Below are 22,652 nucleotides of genomic sequence, written 5' to 3'. Positions count from 1 at the left end.
CATCTAGGGAATTACAAGAGATGTGGTCCTTGTGGGAGCATTTCACAATTCCTACGATGGACCCAGCTGAGGAATTCTGGACATGTAAAAGCCAGAGCTGCAATCTTTCTCTTACAGTACTAACAAAACATCTGCAAGTCTGAAAGAGTAGTATTCCAAATCAAAATACCTTTGTAACTACCAAAACAATCAGAAACCACAGTTCCTTTTCTGTAAAGCACCAAAAGGTAAATACAACAGTGCCATGTAAACTCAGTTATCACATTGCAAATCAAAAATTTAAACTTGAAAATAAAATAACAGGAAGATCCTTAGTAGTTTGTTCCAAATAGCTGGTTACAGATCAGTTTTTAGGTCCTTAAGACACCAGATCTGATGAACAAAGTCACATAGATGAAGACAAGAAGGGAGGGAAATTAGGTTATCAGACTTTCCACAAGTAAAGCAATTGATTAAATCATCATTAGTTGTGAGCCTGCAGTCCAATCTGAATTCTGCAATAGCAGCTTATGCTAAATACACCCATATGAGTACATTTATATGGACACATAAAATTTGAATATGGCATTAGCAAAAACTAATAGATAAATAACACACAAACTTAACTGTAAGGAAGCTCAGTCAAAATGCAGGGTCCTCCTTCTGCCTAGTGAAGAAAACATTGAGCTCTCAGCGTCTGGGTTTACACTGACCCTGTCCAGGAGGAATAAAGCAAATTTGAAATCCAATGTCTCAATCCCACTCCTGCTCCCCAGTGCTGGTTTGGTTGCAGAGTGTTGATGTACATGAAGCAGGTTCCTTGCCACCAGCTCTTGCCCACATGCACACCCAGTGTCTTCCAAGCCCTAAGAAATACAAATTGGAGCTGCTAATTGAGCATAAGCACACTGAAGATGTTGAGTGAAGGAGACAAGTCCCATCTGAGGGGGAGGCAGATCTCAGGCAGGCACACCCTGAGGATGCAGAGGCTCTTGCTGCAGTCTGCTGAGCCCTGCACTGATGGGATCCATGGGGCACCCACAACCCAAAGGAGCAGAGGGCACTGCCAGGGGACAGAGGCACACAGACCGCCCCAGCTTCTGGCTCCTTCCTACTGCACTTGCTGGTCAAGCACCTGGGGAATGCAGTCATAACATCACAAGCCTTCATAAACTCACACAGCTGTGTCCACAAGCAAAGAATTCCGATGAAATTCTGAAAAGAACCATTTCTGATAACACATGTGGCCCTGGGGCAGGCACACATCATAGCAAGTATGTGCCAGTATGTGTGTAACACTTCTGCAGTGTTTTCACCTTTTGAACAGTGAAAATGAATAGCTGAGATGAGGTTCTTAAAGTATTCTTTATTAATATCATTAGAAGTTGCAGAAACAACTTTCTTGTAATATAAAGGCACAGGGAGACAGTTTTGATAAAGTATTCCAAACAAACAGTAACTTACAGTACAAAAAGGACAATTTTAATGCACATACAAACCCCAAACATCTCATTCAAAAATATTTCACCATGTTCATCAATAATAATGGGCAATGACTAAAAATATAAATTGTTATTGTACAATAAATATCTGACAGGTGCAAATGGAACAAGATTTATTGCTCTCCACAAGGTTTTCCCTGTAGTGTTTTTGCTCTAGTGGGGGGTTTTGGGGTTTATTTTCCTTTCACTTCCAAGTTCCTTTTACAAGTGGCTTTAGTAACTTGTTTCTGGAGGGACTAAACCCCAAACAAAATCTAAGAGGACATTCTGACAGTCACAGAACTGACTCAAGTAGTACCCAAAACTGGCAGTGTTTGTTTCTTTCACAACTTTAACAATCACAGTCCACTCTCTCTTTGGAAAATGTGGTAATGTTTAAAAATCAAATGTAGTGGTAAGTCAAGGCTTTAAGGTAGGGTGGTAGTGATGCCTTCGAGGCTACCTAGAACAGAGGCTAGACAGTGTTAAAGGAATAAAGCAGGGATTTATTCAAAGGCCTTCAAAGGATACACCCTGGGCAGTACAAGTGGCTCCACCCAACATGGAGAGCAGGCCAAGAGTTTTCACACTTTTGTAAATTTTGGTCCATTTCCATATTGGGGTTATTTGTCCAATTACAGCTTCAGGTTATGCAGTCCCATCCTCCCAGACTGCTCTCCTCAACTCCCTGTTGTTTACACTTTTTGGGCCTGAAGCTGCAAAGGTGTCCTTGGTTCTCAGGCTGGAAAATGATTGTTTTGTCTAAATAAACTGTGAAGAGAACTTGCTAACTTTTTATATGAAGTTCAGAGTTACATACTAATGGAGTACAGAATCTGGAAAATATGAAAGCTAAAACTTAAGGCATCAGTAGTACCTAGTCTGAGGGTTTGTCCATTTTCTTCAAATAAGTGGATTTTATGAAGAGAAGTAACATGACTGTTCTCCAACAGCTTGTGCCAGAAGAAGCACATAAAACTGTTCAAATGAGGGGAGAAATTAAAAGCTGCACTGGGCATTCTAACTTCAAAAAACAAGACAAGGGACTGGGAACAAATTAAGACTACAGAGGCAACAATGACATAAGAGTGAGAATTTCCAATTCCAAAATATCCTTAATCATAGAATCTTTAAAGTTGGAAAAGACCTTTAAGATCATCAAGTCCAACCAGCAACCCAGCACCACCACCATGTTCACCATTAAAAATGTCCTCAAAATACAGTGACCTAAGAAATCCAAGAGCACTCTGCATCTCTGTGTGGCTCCACTCTGAGCTTTGAGAAAGGAGGGCAAGTCAGTGAGTTTGCCATTTTCCTCACCTGCAGAACAATTTCCATCAGGCTCCATGCAGTACAGGAGGCAGAGCAGCTCTGCTCTTGGAAGTAGCACACGTTACCTTGCTCAGAATTAAGTTTAGCTTGTACAAAATAGTGTTTTATACAGGCATTTAAGAAATATTAGTCTCCTTCATTACTGTTACCAGAAGTAATATGCACACATTTCCTTAGTAGTTGTAAAAACAAAAAAAGGGGAAAACCAAAACCTGAGGAGCAAGCTTTCAAGTGAGTTTTTGTAGCAGTAACTGAGGCTTTTATAAAAACTGTGATTTATGAGAACAACTCCATATTTACACAAACCTCAACAAGTCAATTTCAACTGTACTGGGAATAGTGAAACTTAGTTCAAGAAAAGGTACCTAGAGTGAGTACAGCTTACTGGTAAACCAAAAGATGAATATTCAGAAAATTCCATTCAATACACTTAGGAAGGATGTAAAACAAACTGCTAACTTGCTTGACATTATTCAAATTAGGGTTTTCTCTAGCATAAGTACACAGTTTCAGAAGTTCTTCAGAAAGTACCCAAGGACCATCAAAATCTCAATTTTGAAAATTATTAGTTTCACTACAGTGTAGCATTCTTTGTTTACTGTATGTTAAAAAACTAGTAAACAAAACCATTTTCTTTGGCTTATACTTAAACTACACCAGATTAGCAATTTTTTATTTTTAGTCAATCTTCTATCCCAAATTTAAATTAACACAGATCTTTTTATTGTAGTGTCTTTTCAATTTTCAAATTATCTCTCTTAAAAATAAGAGTTTGCTCATACCATGATTTCCTGTTAAACAGCCATGTGTACATACTGGCACGAAGGGTAAGTTTTGTACAATAGTTACATTAAGTGATATTTCCAATGGTAGAACCACAGAAGACATTAAATGAATGTTAGTTCAAGTGAGATTTGAGCTCAGGATGATCTTAAAAAAACAAACCACAATGTCTAAGCATAGTAAAATACAGTGTAAAAACCCCCTAAAATCAGACAGTAAACTCAGGAATTCTGCACTCACAGTAGGAATGTTCTGCACAGCATTAACATGAAAGCCTGTTCAGTTTGAAACAATGCAGACAGCTAGGTTTACCTGGATGTAAATGCCACTTCAAGGTGTTTAAATAAACACAAAAATGAGACAATGATGTCAGGAAAAAGGCCTTTAAAACAGGCCACCAGTCTAACTTGACTTTCCAAGTAAGAACATCAGTTTCACAAAACTGTGACACTAATGCAGTTTTAGGTAAAGTACCCTTTGACACACAAGCTGTCAATGAAGCTATCACAGTCTTTTGTGACCTACTCCCTTTTTAACAGTTAGGGAGGACAGTCAATAGTAGCTCAAGTTTTAATTCAGTAAGTACCTTGTCTGTTTGCAAAGGAACATTATAACACCATAAAATTCTATTTTTACAGTATTTAGAAAACTGATAAACTAGGGGTTTTTTTTATTCTCTCTTTTTAACAGAGGAGTCCAAAACTTCTGTTTTCTCCGTCTCTTTGCAATAGTGTTTTAGCCAGCATTGCCAAAGGCCTTCACTGAGGACTACCTGACGTTGTTACTGAGCTGTGCCAGGTACTCCCGCAGCTCCTTGGCGGCCTGGAATCGGCCGTATCTCTTCTTTGGGTTGGCACACTCATCCAGCAGGGCCTCCAGGCGCCCCTCTTTGGCAATCTCAGCCGGGGGGTGGTGCAGCAGCCCCCCCGAGGTGCCCCGCCACGTGGCGTGTCTGGACAAAAGGTTCTGACAAACGGCGTAATAGTTGTGGTCCACGGTGACTCGAGCACAAAGGATCTCCTTAGAGAAGGACAGACAGGCTTCTTTATCACAGTCGTCAAACTTGCTCTCGTACCACACGTCCCAGTTCTCAGGTTTATCTGTGGAATGCAAGGAGACAGTGAAACAAGTGAGGGAGGGGAGCAAAGAGCATGTGTGTGTGTCTGAATACAATCAGAAGGCTCAATGCACAGCAAACTGGTAATATTTAAACTAAAACCAGTTTTGTTTAGATAAACTCAGAAATGCTGGAGCCTAAGACTGCATCTGACAGTTTGATACATCCTTCTGCTGAAATGGTCCCAACAAAACAAAAAAGAAAGGGAAAGAAAGAAAGAAAGAGGGAAAAATAGATAGCAAAGAGAAGGCAGGAAAAAAAGTAGCACAGTAAACACATGAAATCTACATTCACACATACCCAGAGGAAAAAATGTAGCATGAGCAAGTACAAGAGAACAATCCAGAGCCAAAGCTCAGAGAAAAACAAACAAGCAGCATGATTTATTTTAGCAACATAGATTTGGGTTCTCCAGTTGCCCTGGAAACTACTGCTAGCAAGTGGTCTACCAAAGACTAAAAAAACATTGCAAAGTAATTGCTATAAACTTTTGAAACTTTATCTTCCATCTTACTTTCGACACAGCAGTAACCAGAAAGAATATAAAAAAAGCAGATAGATTACTTAGAATCTTTGAAAAAAGTAAAATTCAACAAGGCAAATGGCATTTATGCACAAACCCTTCTCCTTCTCACAGCTTTAACTTAAATCCTGATTTGCGTAAAATACCTCATGCAGTAATAATACTGAAAAGGTTACTAAGTGTGAGCTCTCCTGAGTTCTTATTATTTTTTGAGAGAAAACTTTCATCTTAAGTTTCCAGACTACTGCCAGCTGTGAGAAGAGGTCCTTAGCATGGAGTCCCAGAGTTTTGCAGATGTCTCTTAGCAGTGTGAGGTACAAAGAAAAACTCATCTGTGCCTGGCAGTCTATGAGCTGACTATTGGTCTTCTCATTCACAGCACACTGAGAAGACAGTTTAGGAAAAGAAAGAGTACTGAAGGATGACAGCTAAAACTATAAAAACATGATGTAAGATCTGCAGAATTAACAGCAAAGTCAATGTGGAAAAAAAGCCAGTAAAAAAGAGCTTCCTTCAGCAAACTCAAATCTGACATCCCAAAGAGAGTACAAACAGGTGTTACTGTACAGTGCAACTGGACAGAAGGTACACACTGAAATACCTCAACAGGCACAGTGATCACTCTGGACAGAGACTGGCTCATGGAACCTTCCCAAAGATGCATGAAAACAGTAGTAAATGTCAACCACAACAAGTTTATATAAAGACTAAGACTTTTCTCATGTCCTCTTTTGTTGTCTGTGTTCTTGATTGTTAGATCATAAATCACACCAAAAGCCTGGTTGGGACAACAGATGTGACACTTGCAGCATTCAGGTTCTGCAAGGAGCTACTTGCTCCTATTTCACATACATAACAACCTTTTCAGAGCTCATCTGGACATCCTTCTGCCTGAGCAATTCAGACAGGCTCCAAAAATGAAAGCCTTCAGTAATATTATTTTAAGAGGGAAGGAAATTAATGGAAGAAAAAGGAATAGAAGGAAAGGGTTCTACAGTTAATGTACTGGATATTCAATATATTAAAAGATTTCCTTGGTAGGTTCATACAGTTTTAATCTAAGCTGCTTGAGAATATATAATAAATCTAATAAAAAAACCCAACCAAACAACCCCAAAACACACTTCCTTGCAGAAAAGTGTGTGGATAGAAAAACCCAGTCTAAAATTTAATTCCACTGCAAAACATATGAAGCCTATTTGCAAAGCTCAAAATAATCCATTCACCCAAAGCAAACTGGAATCACTCGGCCTGTTGCCATGAATTTCTGCAGAATCCAGAGTTCCATGTTCAATGTCTCCAGCCCTTAGGTCTGTAAGTTTTCCTTATAAGCTCAAAAAGAATATAAACCTACGTGATGCCACTTTGTCAAACACCTCTCCTGCTGCCACTGCTTTGAGCTTTTACAGGTGACAGAAAGAAAATTAATTTGGAAACAGCACTTGAATTACCCATTCCTTCAGTTCCCTTATTACAGAAAACCAACAGGAAGCAAAGTCAGGCTATGGGACTGAGGCAAAGCAGGCACTAAGGCTGTTTGTCATTCACAGAAAGTAGAGTTCCAAGACTTCCACTGTGACATAGGTGCTTGGAAAAGACAAAAAACCCCTCTCTCTTAGCTAAGGTGGATAAGACAGCCAGGCTGCTTATCTGTCTATCCACCTGTCCAAACACACTCTGCACCAACACCCTCTTTTCCCACCCCCACCTCTTCCTTTATGCACATTTACAGTAGTTAAAAGCATCCAGGTATGCCCAACAGCTCATGAAATTGGTCAAGCTAATTAGTCTAATTGCAGAAGAAAGTGAATTCATTTTTAATTAGCAGTCTAGTTGTAAAGCAAACAAAATATGTATTTAGCAACCACTCATACTTTAAATATTGCAGAGAAAGAAGTGAGACACATGGGGTGAGGGGAGTGAAAGAAGACACTTACTCTGTCTGATCAACCTTTTGTCTGCCACCAGAACGTTTTCTGCATCTACAATGATAACCTTCCCATCTCTTGGTCCCACTGCAAAGTTGTCAAAGCTGACATCAAGGAGGTAGAGTGCAAATTCAAAGTCATTATTTGTCAGCTGCTCAGCTATTTCCATTAATTGCCAGGCCAGATCCACTCGTTTCTCCCACGGTGCATTGAAGTAACTCCACAGCTCCTCTCCCACGTAGTTGACAGCCACCATCCTTCCACATGCTCCCAAGTATTTTGCAAATGGCCAACCCTCATCAGATGGAAAGCTCTGTATATACAAAAAAAATTTAAATTTTCAGTTAATACAAAACAGCTAAGGTTTTAAGAGGCTTTTCAATAAAACCTAGAAGAGAAAGCTGTAAATAACCATAACACAATAATCCATATGTTTCTAAGTTTTGAAGGGAAAGGAAAAACAATACAAAATGTGTTTCTGTGACCAAGAGGCCTTGCTGGACCAATGCAGGGAAAAGGTTGGATGGCCTGAAACAATACATAGCCCATACCTAGCTTTCCACCTATACACACACACATTTTCACCAACCATCTTTTTCTCTTGGTGTTTTATTACACATTTGTTGTAATAATGCAAGTATATTTCCCACCACAACATTTTTGCATTTGATCTTTTAATTAAAACCAGTTCTTTTAACAACCTAAAGAAAAAAAACTCTACAAAGTGGCACCTCCTTCTCTCTACCACCACCCCTTCCATTTTGCCAGTTGATGGGATTCCTTTGAGGTTTCTTAATTTAATTCTTAAGTCTATCTCTTGATTAATTGCTACATATATACTGTGCGTTTATTACACACAGTCACATAACATTTTTATCAACAGTAAAATCTGTCTCCAACAGTACCTTTCTTGGAAGTTAACATAAGAGACTGAATAGAAACGACACCCTACAAGAAATTACAAAAAAAGCCACAACACACCAGCACGGTTTTCCTAATTCAGCTGTGCTGAATGTGCTCTAGGACTTCAATGTTAACAGACAGGCACTTAAAAGGTACCCTCCAAACTCCAGAGGAATGCTGGATAGGAAGAAACCACAAAAGCACTGATTTAAGAAACACCAAATTTGAGAAGTTAGCACTGTAAGAATATGATGTACACTGCTTCTAACTGTTAGGAGATACCACAAGGTGCCCATGCTCCTTTCTCATGTTCTGCCCTTCTATGGTGTCACCAGACACCACCCAGGATCCATCCTGCAGTAATGATGTAGCAAAGGTTTTACCACAGCTGGGGGTTTTTACCACCAGTATGGATGAAATGAAAGCCTTGGGACCTTCTGGAATCTACAATGGCAGAAACATTTACTATCACCTGGGGAAAGAGACTGGAAGGAAACACACTCTGTAGAACAGGTCTGAACTACAAGACCACGCAGAGAAGAGGTGCCTAACATAACCAACTTTGTCTATGTAGTACACCTGAAGAAACTAAAATTTTAACTAATATACATAATTGACAATGTTTGCTATTTCTATGGCAAAAGCCATCAAGTTGCTCTCTAAGGTGGCAAACCTTAGAAGACAATTTCTGGGTAAGTAACCATGTTTACCACTACAGAGAACCACCTTTCCTGGATGGGTAAAAGGACATCCAGAACCATATGGATAACAGAAGAGGTTCGAAGTTTTTGACATGTCTGCATGTCTGAACTTCAACTCTATTTTTATCACACGTTCTACTCACATAAGCAAAACAGGTTGTGATAAATCCTGAGGATAATAGGAACTAATTTGACAGGTTTGAGAGCAGTATGGTATTTTCAAGCTGTGAAACCACGTAACTCAGCAGAACTAAATCTCTCTCAGTAACTAAATCTACCATGCAATAGGGAGGACATTATCCAGCCTCCAGGCTTATTTGCCTGCAGGATTCAGGGCAATTAATGAAGGTAGAAATACAGCCAAATAGCCACCAGTTCAGCTCAGTCAAGTGTCACATTCCACAGTTAAGAGAATTTTAGGATTGTTTTTTCACTTGTTTTGTGGTTAACAAAATAACCTTCCAACAACTGAAGTGTGTGTTAATTCAGTGTTCCTTACCTATTCTGAACAGACTAACAGAAACATGGCTGTGGCATCAGTAAATGTCACCAAAGAGGGGTTTCATGTGCAGTTATCATGACTGTATTCAGTCCTGGACCAAAACAAAACAAGAAGCTAACAGCTATTGTCCATCAAATGAAATTATTTGTTTAACCTACATCATACAAACTTCTCTTTAAATTGGGGAAAAGTTACCTGATTACATTTCCTCATAAACACAAGCTTAACTAATTTCAACAACTGTGTATGACACTTTCATATTGCTGTATTTTATCAGCACTTGGTTCAATGACGCTTAAATATTTTTATTTAAATATTACTTTGGACCACCCCACTCCTTCTCTTTTCCACAGTTGTCCTTTACCATGTTCCAATCTTGCCCTGCTTATGACTTTGCCTCCCTTTGCAAAAACAAATGCAACCACAAGCAGTAGAACCTGGCAGGGAAGGTGCTACCACTGGAAGCACAGGTGTCCTTCCCTCCCAGCCCACCAAGCACGCTCATTTCCATCCCCTGCACACCATTAGCAAAGCAAGGCTCGTATTGCTGGGCTGGTGCTCCCCTGGATCAGAGCCTGATCCATACCACATCCCCACCTCGTGCCAGCATGCACTGCTGGGAGGGGAAGAGAAGGCCTCCCCAGCTGGGTGCAGAAGAGGGAAGGAGCTAAGAGGACGTTTCCTTTCCAGCAGCAGCAGCAGCAGGGATTTATGTAATGGATTAAACTGATTTTCAAAGTGCAGCGTTAGTCACTGATCTTCCAAACACATCCACTATGCTTCCTGCACTGTGTACACTGAATTTCATTGCAGACAAGAAATTCGAGGGGCACTCTGGTTTACTCAGAAGTGCTCACCTTCATGTTACCAGCAGAATATCTGCATGCCATGCTGTAGCAGATATATTTTAACGCTGTGGCAATAAAAACATCTTTTGACAACAGGAGTGCGGGGAATCCTGCCAAGGTCTGCACATGTACAAACAACATCTCTGCTTTGGCTCCCTTCCAACTGGCATGTAACAGCCACATCTACACTTCATTACCCAAGTCAGTAGCGGAAGAAGGGGATAAAAATATGTACAAGTGCCTCATTCAGTAGTTTTTATATTCACTTGGTGAATTTGACAAGAATATTAATTGAAGTGCAGATTTCTTGTCTTTGCAAGCAGCAGTTTGTAACTTTTTGTACTATTCTATTTTGAAAGTTGTTTTCTAAGAGGAAAGTGCAGCTAACTTGAAAGGATTTTTTGGTTCATGCATTAAAATTTTGAAAACAAATTTATATGATTAATGAACATGTATTCCATTAACAAGTTGCATTTAGAAACAAAAAGCTTCTTACATCACAGTCAAAAATCTGATTTCTGGGGAATAATACATAACTTTATGCTTTATTTTAGTAGTCCGCATATTTAATTAGATCATTTTGTACTTGAATATGCTATTTTCAGACTTTAAAACCTGCATTTGACAATCAAATTAAAAACTAAGCTCTTGTTCAAAACCAGAAACAGCTGTTTGACAAAAGAATCTGATTCTGATGCACCCCCTCACATTTTATCTGAGAACATACACACAAAAGCCAGAGAAACCATAGACAATTAAACTTCATCTGTTTTAAAATAAGGTAATGAAAATCTAAAAACAGGCAGCTTAGAAAGATTCCTCTCATTAACATTGTTATCTATGTATATCTTCTAACAGAAAGATGGAAAACAGTAAAGATGCCAAAAACTTCTGCTACCTCCATTCCCAGTGACACAGCCCCAAAACATATTTTGCTTGCTCTAATTAGCGTAGCTCCAAGATATCTCTCTAAGCAAGGCTCAGAAATCTAAACAAATCCTGTCAAAGGGATAATGGACATGCTGGTCCTGAAAGAATAATTCTGCATTTATACCTTTAAAAAATACACTGTAGTCTCAGAATAAATATTAAGAATTAACAGAGCGAATTTATCACTTCACTGAAGCAAAAAACACACCATCAGTGCATTTGTCTTCCTCACTTCCATCTGTCTAAACCTGAGATTATACACAAATGTGCCAGTGCTTTTTGTTCAGAGCTGTGAATTAGATCAGGCAGTGAAGACTCACCAGCTTGCAGCTGATAAAGCCTATTGTATTCTGCAGTAACACAAATCCCCCTTGAATTAAACACTTAAAAGAGTATTAGTTTATCATAATGAAGCATATAATTCATCCTCATAATCAAGACCAAAAAGCCAAACCAGTTTAAGTAACAACTGGCATTTCTGTTGTTAAAAAACATGCTTTTCATTTTCAAAACTATTCCAGAAGATGCTCTATTTGTCACCTCCAGTGTTTGCATAAAGTGAGTTCCAGCTCAGAAAAAACACCTCGGACAAAAAATCTGCCCAAACAAAGAGCTGCATCTTTTAAGTGAAGAAATTTTAAAAAACACACACAGACAGAGTGGGGACTCGTCTCTAAGGGACCCTGAGGAGCTTCATGGCAAAATGACCCCACCCTGATACCTTCACTGCATCATCCTGCTGAACTGCAGGCACCAGCAGGCAGGGCAAGCAGAATTCACATAACATGCTCTTCCTCAAAAGGAAAATGAGCTCTGTCTCAGAGTACTGCTGATTCCACAGTGTAAACAGAAGTAGCTCTTGCATTAATCACCAAGGCAAATGAGCAAAGCTCTGGAACCATGAAGAGCTGGAGAGCAGATTTACCATGATGTTTTTTGGATCAAAGGAGTTACAAAGCACAGATGCCTCCTTTTGTCAGGAACTGATCTGCACTCTGGAAGATATGTATTCAAATGTTTTTTTGAATGCTAGTGAGTACAGTGGTTTATGTAATTCCAGCTACATGCCACAGCATTGGATATTTCCCTAGAACTTCCACAGGAGTTATACACACATAGCCTACACACAGCGTGAACAGTGGATTTCATTGAGTGCTCCAGATACTGGTGTTCCCACTGAAACCATGGTTTTTTAATTTATTTGACTCCATTTCAACCCGTTACTACATACAACTCATGCCAACAAGAGGTTCACACCAGGCTTGACACACAAAATTCCAAATACTCAGTTGTTAAGATGAACACTTCAGCTGTAAAAGTTGTATTTCACAGCATCAGCAGAGACATGCCTCTTTTCCAAATAAATTAATGAACAATGATTAAACTCAAGAGCCACAATAAAGCAAATTTAATATCGTTATTGGTTGTCACCTGTTCAAATTGGTTTGTAGTTCATAGAAGTTTTTTTCAGATTAAATTTGCAACACATGCAAATGATCACTGTGTATTTACTTCTCATCAGTAATGAGCCTGGAATATGTTACTATAAAGCAGTCCTAGCAGAGATGGCCTTATTTTTAAAGTTACTTTGCAAAACTGGAGTCTAAAACAAAACTTCAATTATTTAATTCAGAGAAGTAAAACACAACTCCCCCTATACATCTGACAAACCAGAACAACACTGGTATTGCAAGGTTTCTAATGTGGGGTAACAAACTTTTTCCTGCTATTGAAAACTGCAAGAATGAGAATTTCTCAAGAGAATTTCTATTTAACTTCAAGAATTTCTAGACTATTTTAAAATATCCCTTATAATTCACCTACATGTTTTCTACTATAGGGAACTTTCACTATGAAAGGAGGATGAAAATAGTTTTGATAACTTAGGGAACATAATTAAATATGACAGTTAACATGACAAGTACAAGCCAGTTCTGGTCTAATATGTACAGTCATATGTCACTGCAAAAAAAATGATTCTTCAGTTTTCAATAGAACCACATTAGAGGAATATTCTTGTAACATGAGGCCACTCAATTCAACAAAGAACCAATTTTTCGTTCCTTTTAGAAAGGTTCACAATGGAAATTCAGTCTATTAAAATCCCAGTATCTGTATGAGCCAGGACTCCAATAACACAAGTCCAGCCAAGGACATGTCAGGTATTGCAGATACCGCCTTATATCCACTGCTTGGTTTATGGCATCAGAATTATGGAACAGAAACACCAAATTCAGTAATGAAGACATTTTAAAGGGTACCAAGTATTAAAATTGACTTGCCATTCTACATTCTACCAATATATTTAGAATAGAACTCCAGAAAATAACCTACGATTAGAAGAGTGTGTATGGAAAAAAATAGAAAAGAGGAATTTGCCCTTTTACTTATGTATGGATCAGCAAAATGGTTCTCTGGAACATTTGGCCAAATTGCTAGTTTGAAACAATTTCTTGCATAGAATTCACTAAAACTGATCAGATAAAGTTGTAATATATGTTTACCAGATGTCAACTATTGCTCTTCCCATAACAAAACCAAACAGCCCAACAATGACATGTAGAGAAACCAGAAGAATTTTAGGCTATGTGGCAACAGACTGTTCATGCAGAGTAATTATACCAGGAATAGAGATACAGCTGTTGGGTTTGTTTTGTTTTGCTTTTTCCCCACAAGGATTAAGAATGATCACAAGTTGTGAGAAAAATAAAGTCATTAAGCTTAAGCATTTAGAAAGCTAAAACCATATCTGAGGGAGGGGCAATGATTTACACAGTCTATTAAAAATGCAGAAATACCACTATTTGGCACAGAGAGATTGGCATTTCTCTTAGAGAAATAAAAGTCCTTGAGACTTGTAATTTACATACAAGACACAAATGTTCACCATCATTCTTTGAAGAATGTTCATTTAAAGAGGTTGTTAAAAGCTGAAGCTCAAGACAAAGTCGCATTAATGCACTCTGGATTTAACTGATAGATAACTTCTACAGTTTGAAAAAAGCTTCATTATGTGCAAGCATTTTATTTTAATTGCACAATATATGTGCAAATTCCAAGTTTACTTTGTGTGCCTATCTCATTTTTTCCACAGTAGCTGGTGTGGGTCTGTGTTTTGGATTTGTGCTGGAAATGCATTGGTAACTCAGGGATGTTTCAGTTATTGCTGAGCAGTGATTAAGCAGAGCCAAGGCCTTTCCTGCTCCACACCCCAGCAGCCAGGGGAATGGGAGAGCACAAAAACCTGGGAGGGGACACAGCCAGGACAGCTGACCCAATGGACATTCCACTCCACAGGGCATCGTGACCAGCACGTGAGGCTGCGGGAAGGAGGAGGAAGGAGGGGGACACACATCCATGGTGACAGCACTGTCTTCCCAAGTCACCATCCTATGTGATGAGCCCTGCAATGGCTGAGCACCTGCCTGCCCATGATTGCTGAATGAATCCCTTGTTTGGCTTTCCTCTCCTGGTCTCACCCCACAGGTTCTCATTTCTACTCTCCCCCGTCCCAGTGTGAGGGGAGGGAGCTGCGTGGGGCTGAGTTCCCAGCTGGGGTTAAACCACAGCACTGAAAACAAAGTAAAGGCAACTGACATTTCCATATGGCACCTGGCAATAATGTAAACCAACAGCAAAGCCAACACAAAGACAAGACTGAGGGTTGCAAGACCAGCTCTAGATGCACTTTTGCCAAAACAACTTATAAATCCTGTATTTCAGTTTTGCCAGTACAGATGTAAACTGTCTTTTCAGATAAGCATTAGGAAAATACAACCACCTTACTGAAAAACAACTTTCTTATCAAGAAACAACTTCTTCTTTCAGCAGTCAAGTCCCACTGCATTTCCCCCACCTCCAAGAACAAGGATTTGGGGCACTGTTGTTTTTTCATGTTTAAGCAGAGAACACAACACTTGGCCACTGCAGAAGGTGTCAGACACAGCGTGGCTGCACACCAGGGCTCACGGCACAGCCACTGTGGCACCACAGCAGCAGCTCAGGAACTGCCATCCAAACTGCCAGGACACTGCCACAGCACCTCCAAAGGGGAAATCTGGAGGCTGACAGGCATCACTGCAAAAGCTCTATGAAAAAAGAGCTATCACACCTTTCAGGTCTATTAACAGTAAGTTTATGTTCCAACTTGCGACTGAAGATAAAAATTAACCAAGTTACTTGAGAAAGTTGAATAACATCCACTATTTAAAATGTTGAAAATATTTCAAAACCTTTCTCCATTACATCTATTTTACAAGACAAACTAGAAGCTGGTGGTTTATAGAAAGTCACAGGACAAGGATAAATCTGCTTACATCCAGAATGGTTCTCTGAACAGTCACACTGCACTCAGTCTCTAATCCAAGTTATTTTTTCAATTTTTCTATTTCTTCTAAGGCAACTCCAGCTGACCTATCTTTGCAAGTGTTTGATGAACACCATCATCATATTCAGTTAGAAATTGGATGCCATGCATAGATCCTATCCTCCAGGTGATTCCCATTTAAAACACTCTGTTTATCATTGAATGAGTTGAAACAGCAGCAGGTTTTGTTGTTGCTTTTGTCCAAATAAACTGTTCATGCCTATATGAAATACTGGTTTAGATGTAGCATTTTGATTACAAATCTGACCTTATTTAACTAAAAAGTATTCATGTTTATTGCAGAAAACAACAATTAGGAGGGGAGATGAAAAAACCCCAAACCTATCAGAACTTAAACCTTTAGGATAGAAGTTCTTTGGTTCAAATGTGAATTCAGATGAAAATTGTGAAAAGATTTAATTAGTGAGCAGTCTAGCAAGATTCTACAGAAGAAAAATTAGTATTTTAATATCCAAAAAAATATCTTAAGTGTACTTGAACAATACTGCAGATGTCATTCCATTTGCTTAACAAAGTCAAATGGCAAAGGGGGCTGAGTTCTTCCCTGATTACACCTACACAATAAATTAGTGCAAACAAAGAAGGTTAACAAGAAAGTTATGAAAAAATACAAATAATGAGTTAGGATTACAACATGTAATCTGTATTAAACTGTGCAGTGTTATACTTTTGATACAAATCCCTGAACAGTAATATCATGCTATGGGTTAAAGCCCCACCTGAAAAATTCCCAGAGCAGAAGCTGTAAATCACTTGTGATGATGCCGTTCACGAGAACAGCACTTCAGGAATAATCCATACTCCTCACAGGCTTCAAGCTAAAATCCCAGCGTCTGATGAAAAACCTCACAATCCACAAACTGTTGGCTCTTGTGGACAACTACTGAGAATTTTCTACTATAAATGAAAGACCAAGCTTTAAATTCCTACTAAATTGCCTATTTATATTTGTCTGTTACACAATTAAGCAAAACAGAACTTGCACGGAGTGTACACCAAGAGTTTGGACATCATCTGCACTGTTATGAATGACAGTGCTCAGTCACTGTAGTGTTCCATGAAAGGCTCGAGGCAAAAACAAGCAATATTTTCCCTTGGGCCCTCTTGGTTACAGGCAGCATGAGTTAAATGCATCAATTTATCGATTGCTTTACTTTAAATTAAAATCTGATTCTTCATACAACATCATGAAGGTTTCTTTTCTTGGAAGCAGCTGATTTTTAAAACAAGCCTACAAGTTTCATTCCAACAGCACTACTTGCCCTCATCAATACTGCAGAAACTACACCATAAAATGTCTTACAAATGTTATGTACAAACACAAACCTGCTCAGTAGTCAATTATCAATTCTAGAAAGTAACTACCTCTCAGAGTGTCTGGCATGTTGCTGTTGCAAGAGCTGCAGAACACAGAATTAGCCATTCCTTAAATGTTTCTCAGATGGAGACTAAACCTGGAGTACTATGGAATGGGAAGAGATCATACAGATTCATGTACTTCACATATTTCATTCCTAATTGAGGGAAGGTCTTCAAACCTTGAATACCCAGTTAATACCAAAGTTAATTAACACTCTTCTGGAGAAACCATTAGGAGTGTTTAGGCAAACAAAGCTGGCCTGAACCTCCCCAGAAATATTGTCCAAGATAAACCAAACCATCAAAATTCACAAGACTCTATGAAACACTTTTGATCTGTTAAAAGGCAACAGACTTGCTTTACTTCTCTCTGAACTGCTAAAGGCTGCCTCACTTCCCACAAATTTGACCTGCTCTGCTCTCAGCTGCATCCTTGTTAAAATAAACGTTGAGCAGAGTGCTCAAGTCCACCCAAGATTTTTTCTCTTCAACAGATTTGCTTGACAGTCCCAGGATTCATCTACAGTTCATCAAGAAGCCAAGAGGAATCAAGGCTCCTAATCAACCCACAGCCCTCCATCCATGATCCAGCCCATTACAGTCAATGCCACAAGTGTGCCATACCCTTTGCCTGTAAAGAATTAAGAAGAAACACAGCTGTTCTCTCTACACTCAGCATGTTGGAACCACTGTTCAAAACCAAAAAAGTAAGTTGTATGAAACACAGCCAAAACAAATCACTTCTCAAAGAATTTCCAAATACACTCAGCAGAGCAAAGCAGTTTTGATTTTCTTACTTAAGTGGAGTTTCCTTACTGTGCTCAGGAGGAACTTCACAGCAAAATGGGAAACTTACTGTACCCTCAAGTCTGCTGAGAAGCAAACTGGAAACACACTCTGAAAACAAAACTAAAGAGCTGTACATGGAGAGACTGAAGGGCAGAAGGCATACTACTGAAAAACATGTTTGTAATTAAGTTCATAAATTGATTTTCTAGAAATTAGTCAGTAGGCAAACTTTCTGGAGGGTAAAGCCTGCAGCACGGCTTTTTGAGCATTTCTTGGCCTCTCACTAGAGAAACAGCAGATGTTAATAGTAACCATGAGGTAATGTTTTCAAAACATATTTGCAAATATTATTTTAATCATACATTGGATAAAGGCAAGGACAGTTCAGTAGTTAGACAAAACAGTTCTGATTCCAAACCTACATGCTAAAGGCACGCTTGGAAGTTCCCTTGATAATGTTAAAAACCAAAATGCAAAGCCCCTCATCTAAACAGATATAGAACAGAAACAACAGAGCGGTGCCACAGAATAGAAGTTTCCTAAGCATTTTGCACCTAAAAATTTCTATAACATAGTAAAGCACAAATTTCAGGTGTGTGCACATAACCTGTCCCCCTAATTAAAGACTACAGAACATGTAATCGCTGAAAGGAGAACACTGTCCATTTATCTGTCGGTCTATTTCCAGGCTACAAATACCTATCTCTAATTTCTACCAGCACTAACTATATTTAGTTCACACTAAGAACATGACATAGCACATGAGTCAGTTTCTGACAAGGAAAGCACAACAGCATCGCAGCACAGTCTCTACGCACTCCCTCCCGAACTCGAGCCTAAGAAATGAATCACGGGCACGCACTGCTGCCCGGGAATGTGTGAATTGCGGAACACGCTGACACCGGACTGTGCCAAAGGCACATGGCAGCAGAGAGCATCAGCCTCCGGCACTGACCGCTCGCTCCTGGGGACCGCGCCTGCCGCTCGGTACCCGGCGGCACAGCGGGATGGGGATGGAGTTAAAACCCTGAGGAGGACAGCAAATCGGGAAAACACGCAGGTTTGAAGGAGAAAGGAAGGAGAAGAACTGATCAGACTGAGCGAGCTAAAGAAACTCCTCCTGCCCGGAGGCAGGGACCGGGGACCCTCTGCTCAGCCCGCCCGGCCGGCACCTCCGCAGGAGAATCAGTCACGGCACAGAGCCGGAGGCGGCCCCCGCGATCCGCCGGGGTTCGGGGCCAGCTGCCCGGGAGCCCTCGGCCCCGCTCGCAGACACGGCCAGGGCAGGAAAGGCTATTCCAGCGAGGGTCCCGCCGGGACGGGCACTGCCGGCCGCGCTTACCTGCAGCACCAGCGGCTCGGGGTTGAAGGCGAGGGTGATGAGCAGCTGCATGCGCTCCGAGTCCTTCAGGTTGCGCAGCAGGAAGCTGCCCGAGTCCTTGGTCTCGGCGTAGCGGCGCACCAGGCGGTCGAGCAGGCGCTGCGAGGGGCAGTGCACCAGGTCGGACCAGCCCTCCACGGCGCCGGGGGTGAGCAGCCGCACGTCGCCGTTCAGGCTGGCGAACTCGGTGGCGGGCAGCGCCTGCAGCAGGTCGCAGCGGCCCCTGCCGGTGGCGCGGCGGCAGATCTTGGTGTCGATGTCGGCGAGCTCCTGCGCCGAGCCCAGGCGCTTCAGCACGACGCGGCGGGAGCCCTCGCGGGGCTCCCCGTACCGCGCGAAGTACACGTTCTTCACGTTGAAGAAGTCCAGCAGGCGCAGGCGGCCCCAGCTCTCCAGCCGCAGCTGCCCGTTGAGGAACTTGCGGCACCAGCTGGTGCCCCAGCAGGCCGGGCACTTATTGAGCTGCAGGAAGCGCCGCTCCGACAGCTCGTTGCGCTGCAGCGAGGCCAGCAGCGAGTGCGTGTTCAGCACCAGCGCCGCCGCCAGGCTGCCCAGGACCGCCAGCTTCACGTAGCGGTACAGCCGCCCCAACTTCAGCGACACCAGCCGCAGCATCGTCCCGGGCCGCGCCGGGCCCCCCGCCCTCCGCCGAGCTCGCTGCCCGCCCCGGCCGCGCCGCGGCTCCGGCTCCAATAAACTCCCCGCCTCGCCGCCCGCCCGATAAAAGGCGGCCAAGTTACTGAGGGGCCGGCGGGGAGGGGGAGGGCAGGGGAGGGGGGGGCGGCGCCTGCAGCGCGCGGGCCCGGGCGGACCCGCCCCCGGGGAGGGGCTCGGGCTCCGCCGCCGCCGCTCCCGCCGCCGCCGAGCCCCCGCCGCCCCGGGGGGCTCCTCCCCCGCCCGCCGCTGGACACGCCCCCGAGGGCTGGGCCTAGCGCGAGCGCCGCCGGCCGCCAGCGGTTGGCTGCGCGTGACGCGGCGCGGTCGCGTGCGGCCCTGCCCCATCTCGGGGGCGGGGCCGCCACGCGCGCGGGGGGCGGGGCGCGGCGCCCTTCCCGCCCCTCAGCCCCCGGCCCCGCCGGACTCTCGAGCGTCCGGGGAGGGGGCGCGGGGCTGGCGTTGGCTGCCGCCATGTTGCGTGTGCCTGTCTGTGTCCGTGTCTGTCCGCCGTGTTAGCCCTCCGTCCGGGGCAGCAGCGCTTTCCCGGTGTCCGCGGAAAGCGCCCTGCCCGAGGCTGGCCCGGGACGGCCGCGCTGCCCCAGCAGTGTCCGCCACCCGCTGTGTCCCTGCCCGCCCCTCGCCCGCCCTCACGGGTCCCGGCGCGTCCCCGCCTGGCTTGGCGGTACCGCGAGACAGGGTCTCTCTTCCCCAGGGCTGGCAAGGGGCCGTTCGTGCGTCTCGTGTAGCGCTGGAACGCTACACCTGATCCTGTGAAATGTGTCCAGCCTGTCCCCACGCCGGGGGAAGAACCGGTGCTGAGGTGCAGTCCCCGTGTGAGGAACGTTCCGTGCTGTGAGGCTGCCCCCACAGCGTCCCTGGGAGTGCTGGCACCACCGGCACTGCCGCAGGCTAAGAGCCGTTCTGTAAAACTAACCACAACAGAGTAACAAAGAGGGTGACAAATCTTAACCTCGTCTGACACTATGCCCTCACAAGTTAAAGACAACCTTCATATTGTGAGAAGTAACTCACTTTATTACCTGTCCAGTCCCAAAAGTGCATAGGGATATGGTCGTTGCAAAAGAAGTGTAGCAGACTGCATAATTTCCAGTTATTTTATATGCACTTTACAAAACTTTGGGTGCTCAGTAGCTAGAATATTGGACATTATTTGTCTTTTCTTACTGGCATGTACTAATATCTCTATGTCCTGTGTTTTGACACTTCTACGTCTAGTCTAAAGTATTTCTCTTACTGAGATTTTGTCAATGACTGTATCTGTTTCAATATGCCTTGTTAAATGCTGCTCCTAGGGTCAAAACATTCCATCACCAAATTCTGCAAACAGTCTACAAACCAGTGGGTTTCTGACAAATTAAGTATATACATAAATATATACAATTTCCCTTAATTCAAGTCTTCATTAGGGGATGCAGTGCTTGATGCCATATTTCAAATAATCATAATTGATCCTGAAAGATGAACTGATTTTTTTCTTGCATGGAAACTCCAAACTCACTAGCTAAACGTGTTTGGTCTTTACATGCTGATAGTGGGTTTTTTCATCTAACAATATCTAGTCTGTATGTTATTAAATCACTAACAAATCCAAATATAAACAAATGTACTGAATTAATGTTTATTTTCTGCATTGCTTATTTCTCAAGCTTTCTCATTTCCTCATTTATAGGGAAACAGCTTGATCCTCCTGAATGCAAACAGAATATTTTAATCTTTACAAGAGAAAACATTTTAAAGTACAAAGAATCATTTAAATAGTTTAATACGTTCTTTCAACAACAATGTAGTGTTCTTAAAGCATTTGACATTGCAAATTCATAAACAAATAAATCTGTTTCTAAAGTTGTTTCTAAACAGATCAGAAAACTTGTTCTGTAGTTATTTCTGATTTCCCTGGCATTCACTGGAGACTGTGAAGATTGTTTGTGAGGGATAAGGGAAAAGGTGGAGGCTGCCTTTCAATGTCTCTTTAACTTGGTTTCACAGATTTACAAATTTTGGGTAACGAAAGAAAGGAGAATGAAGGGAAAATGAAACCATTTGGAAGACTAAAATGTGTGGAAGGAAAATGTTGAGGCAGAGTTGGAAAGAAAAAGCAAAGGAGGGGGACCAACTGAGTAAAAAATGGTTAATTCTGAAAGAATGACAGGTATATCTTGTAGTGTTAAAATGCCTGATTTGTGAATGATCCATTTCAAAGAGCGGGGGAATGCAAAATAAACTAGATAATGCATTATAATGCATGCATTTCCTGTCTTTCTAGAGTTGCCACCTTCTGCCTAGCCTTCAAAATCAACCACAGTAGTTTTCCTGTGAAGACTTCATTATATCTGACAGTGTAAATCATGAAAGCTTGCAGTGACTGGGATGCAAACACAGGCCAGCAGTGGAGTGCCAGTGCAGACGTTCTCTGGGGTGCAGCAGGTTCTCACCAAGGGCTGCCTCACAGCACAGCAACAGGGTCTCAGTTGGCTGTATGCTAGGAAGGGCTGTTCCAACAATTACCTCATATTGCTGCCTCCACCTGGGGATTTTTTACATCTCCCATAACAGTGGTGGGTTGGAGTTATGCAGACCTTTTATACAAGTGGACAAAATATATTCCCAGTGTTTTCAGAGACATGGAGAGGCCTCATGGTGATCACAGACTCCACAGCTGCAGAGACCTCCTACACAACATTAAATTATCCAGTATATTGATTTGAAAGAAGACTTGAATAGCTCCAGGCCTCCATAATGAGAAAGCAAACAACCACTCAGAATTTAAACAGTTTAGAAAGAAAAGATAATCCAGCAGCTCTATTGAAAGGTCTGATAACAGACTCTCCCTTACTAGGGCACTTCACTCTGAGCTCTTGTTTCAAACTATGGAATAAGCAGCTGTTTGAAATGGCAGCTATCTCAAAATCCTTGCAGATACTGCAAAAGCGTTTGGAGTATCTGTTTTTCTTAATTGTCTAGACACTCATTCCCACACTCAATCACCAAATCCACCTTGCCACTTTCAAAATAGGGATCTTTGTCCCTTTAG

The 22,652-nt window shown here is 42.1% G+C and overlaps 1 protein-coding gene across 1 annotated transcript; it reads right to left on the bottom strand.

Moving 5' to 3' along the window:
* Positions 1-1,325: 1,325 nt before the first annotated feature.
* On the bottom strand, positions 1,326-19,573 carry DIPK2A (divergent protein kinase domain 2A). Its single transcript, XM_066556928.1, has 3 exons — positions 18,905-19,573; positions 7,153-7,456; positions 1,326-4,675 (listed from the first exon to the last, which is right to left on the bottom strand). The coding sequence occupies exons 1-3, from the start codon at positions 19,556-19,558 to the stop codon at positions 4,344-4,346; spliced, it is 1,290 nt and encodes a 429-aa protein (XP_066413025.1). The 5' UTR covers positions 19,559-19,573; the 3' UTR covers positions 1,326-4,343.
* Between the last annotated feature and the right edge of the window lie 3,079 nt (positions 19,574-22,652).

The sequence above is a fragment of the Molothrus aeneus genome, chromosome 10, assembly GCF_037042795.1.
Source record: "Molothrus aeneus isolate 106 chromosome 10, BPBGC_Maene_1.0, whole genome shotgun sequence".
Taxonomy (NCBI): Eukaryota; Metazoa; Chordata; class Aves; order Passeriformes; family Icteridae; genus Molothrus; species Molothrus aeneus.
Note: the sequence above shows the minus strand (reverse complement) of the source record. Positions and strands in the feature narration are given on the sequence as shown.

Coding starts and splice junctions, on each gene's coding strand:
- DIPK2A (XM_066556928.1), bottom strand. CDS start 19,558: ATGCTGCGGCTGGTGTCGCTGAAGTTGGGGCGGCTGTACCGCTACGTG. Junction 7,457..18,904: donor CCGAGCCGCTGGTGCTGCAG/GTAAGCGCGGCC, acceptor TTGTATATACAG/AGCTTTCCATCTGATGAGGG. Junction 4,676..7,152: donor CAAAAGGTTGATCAGACAGA/GTAAGTGTCTTC, acceptor TGCATTCCACAG/ATAAACCTGAGAACTGGGAC.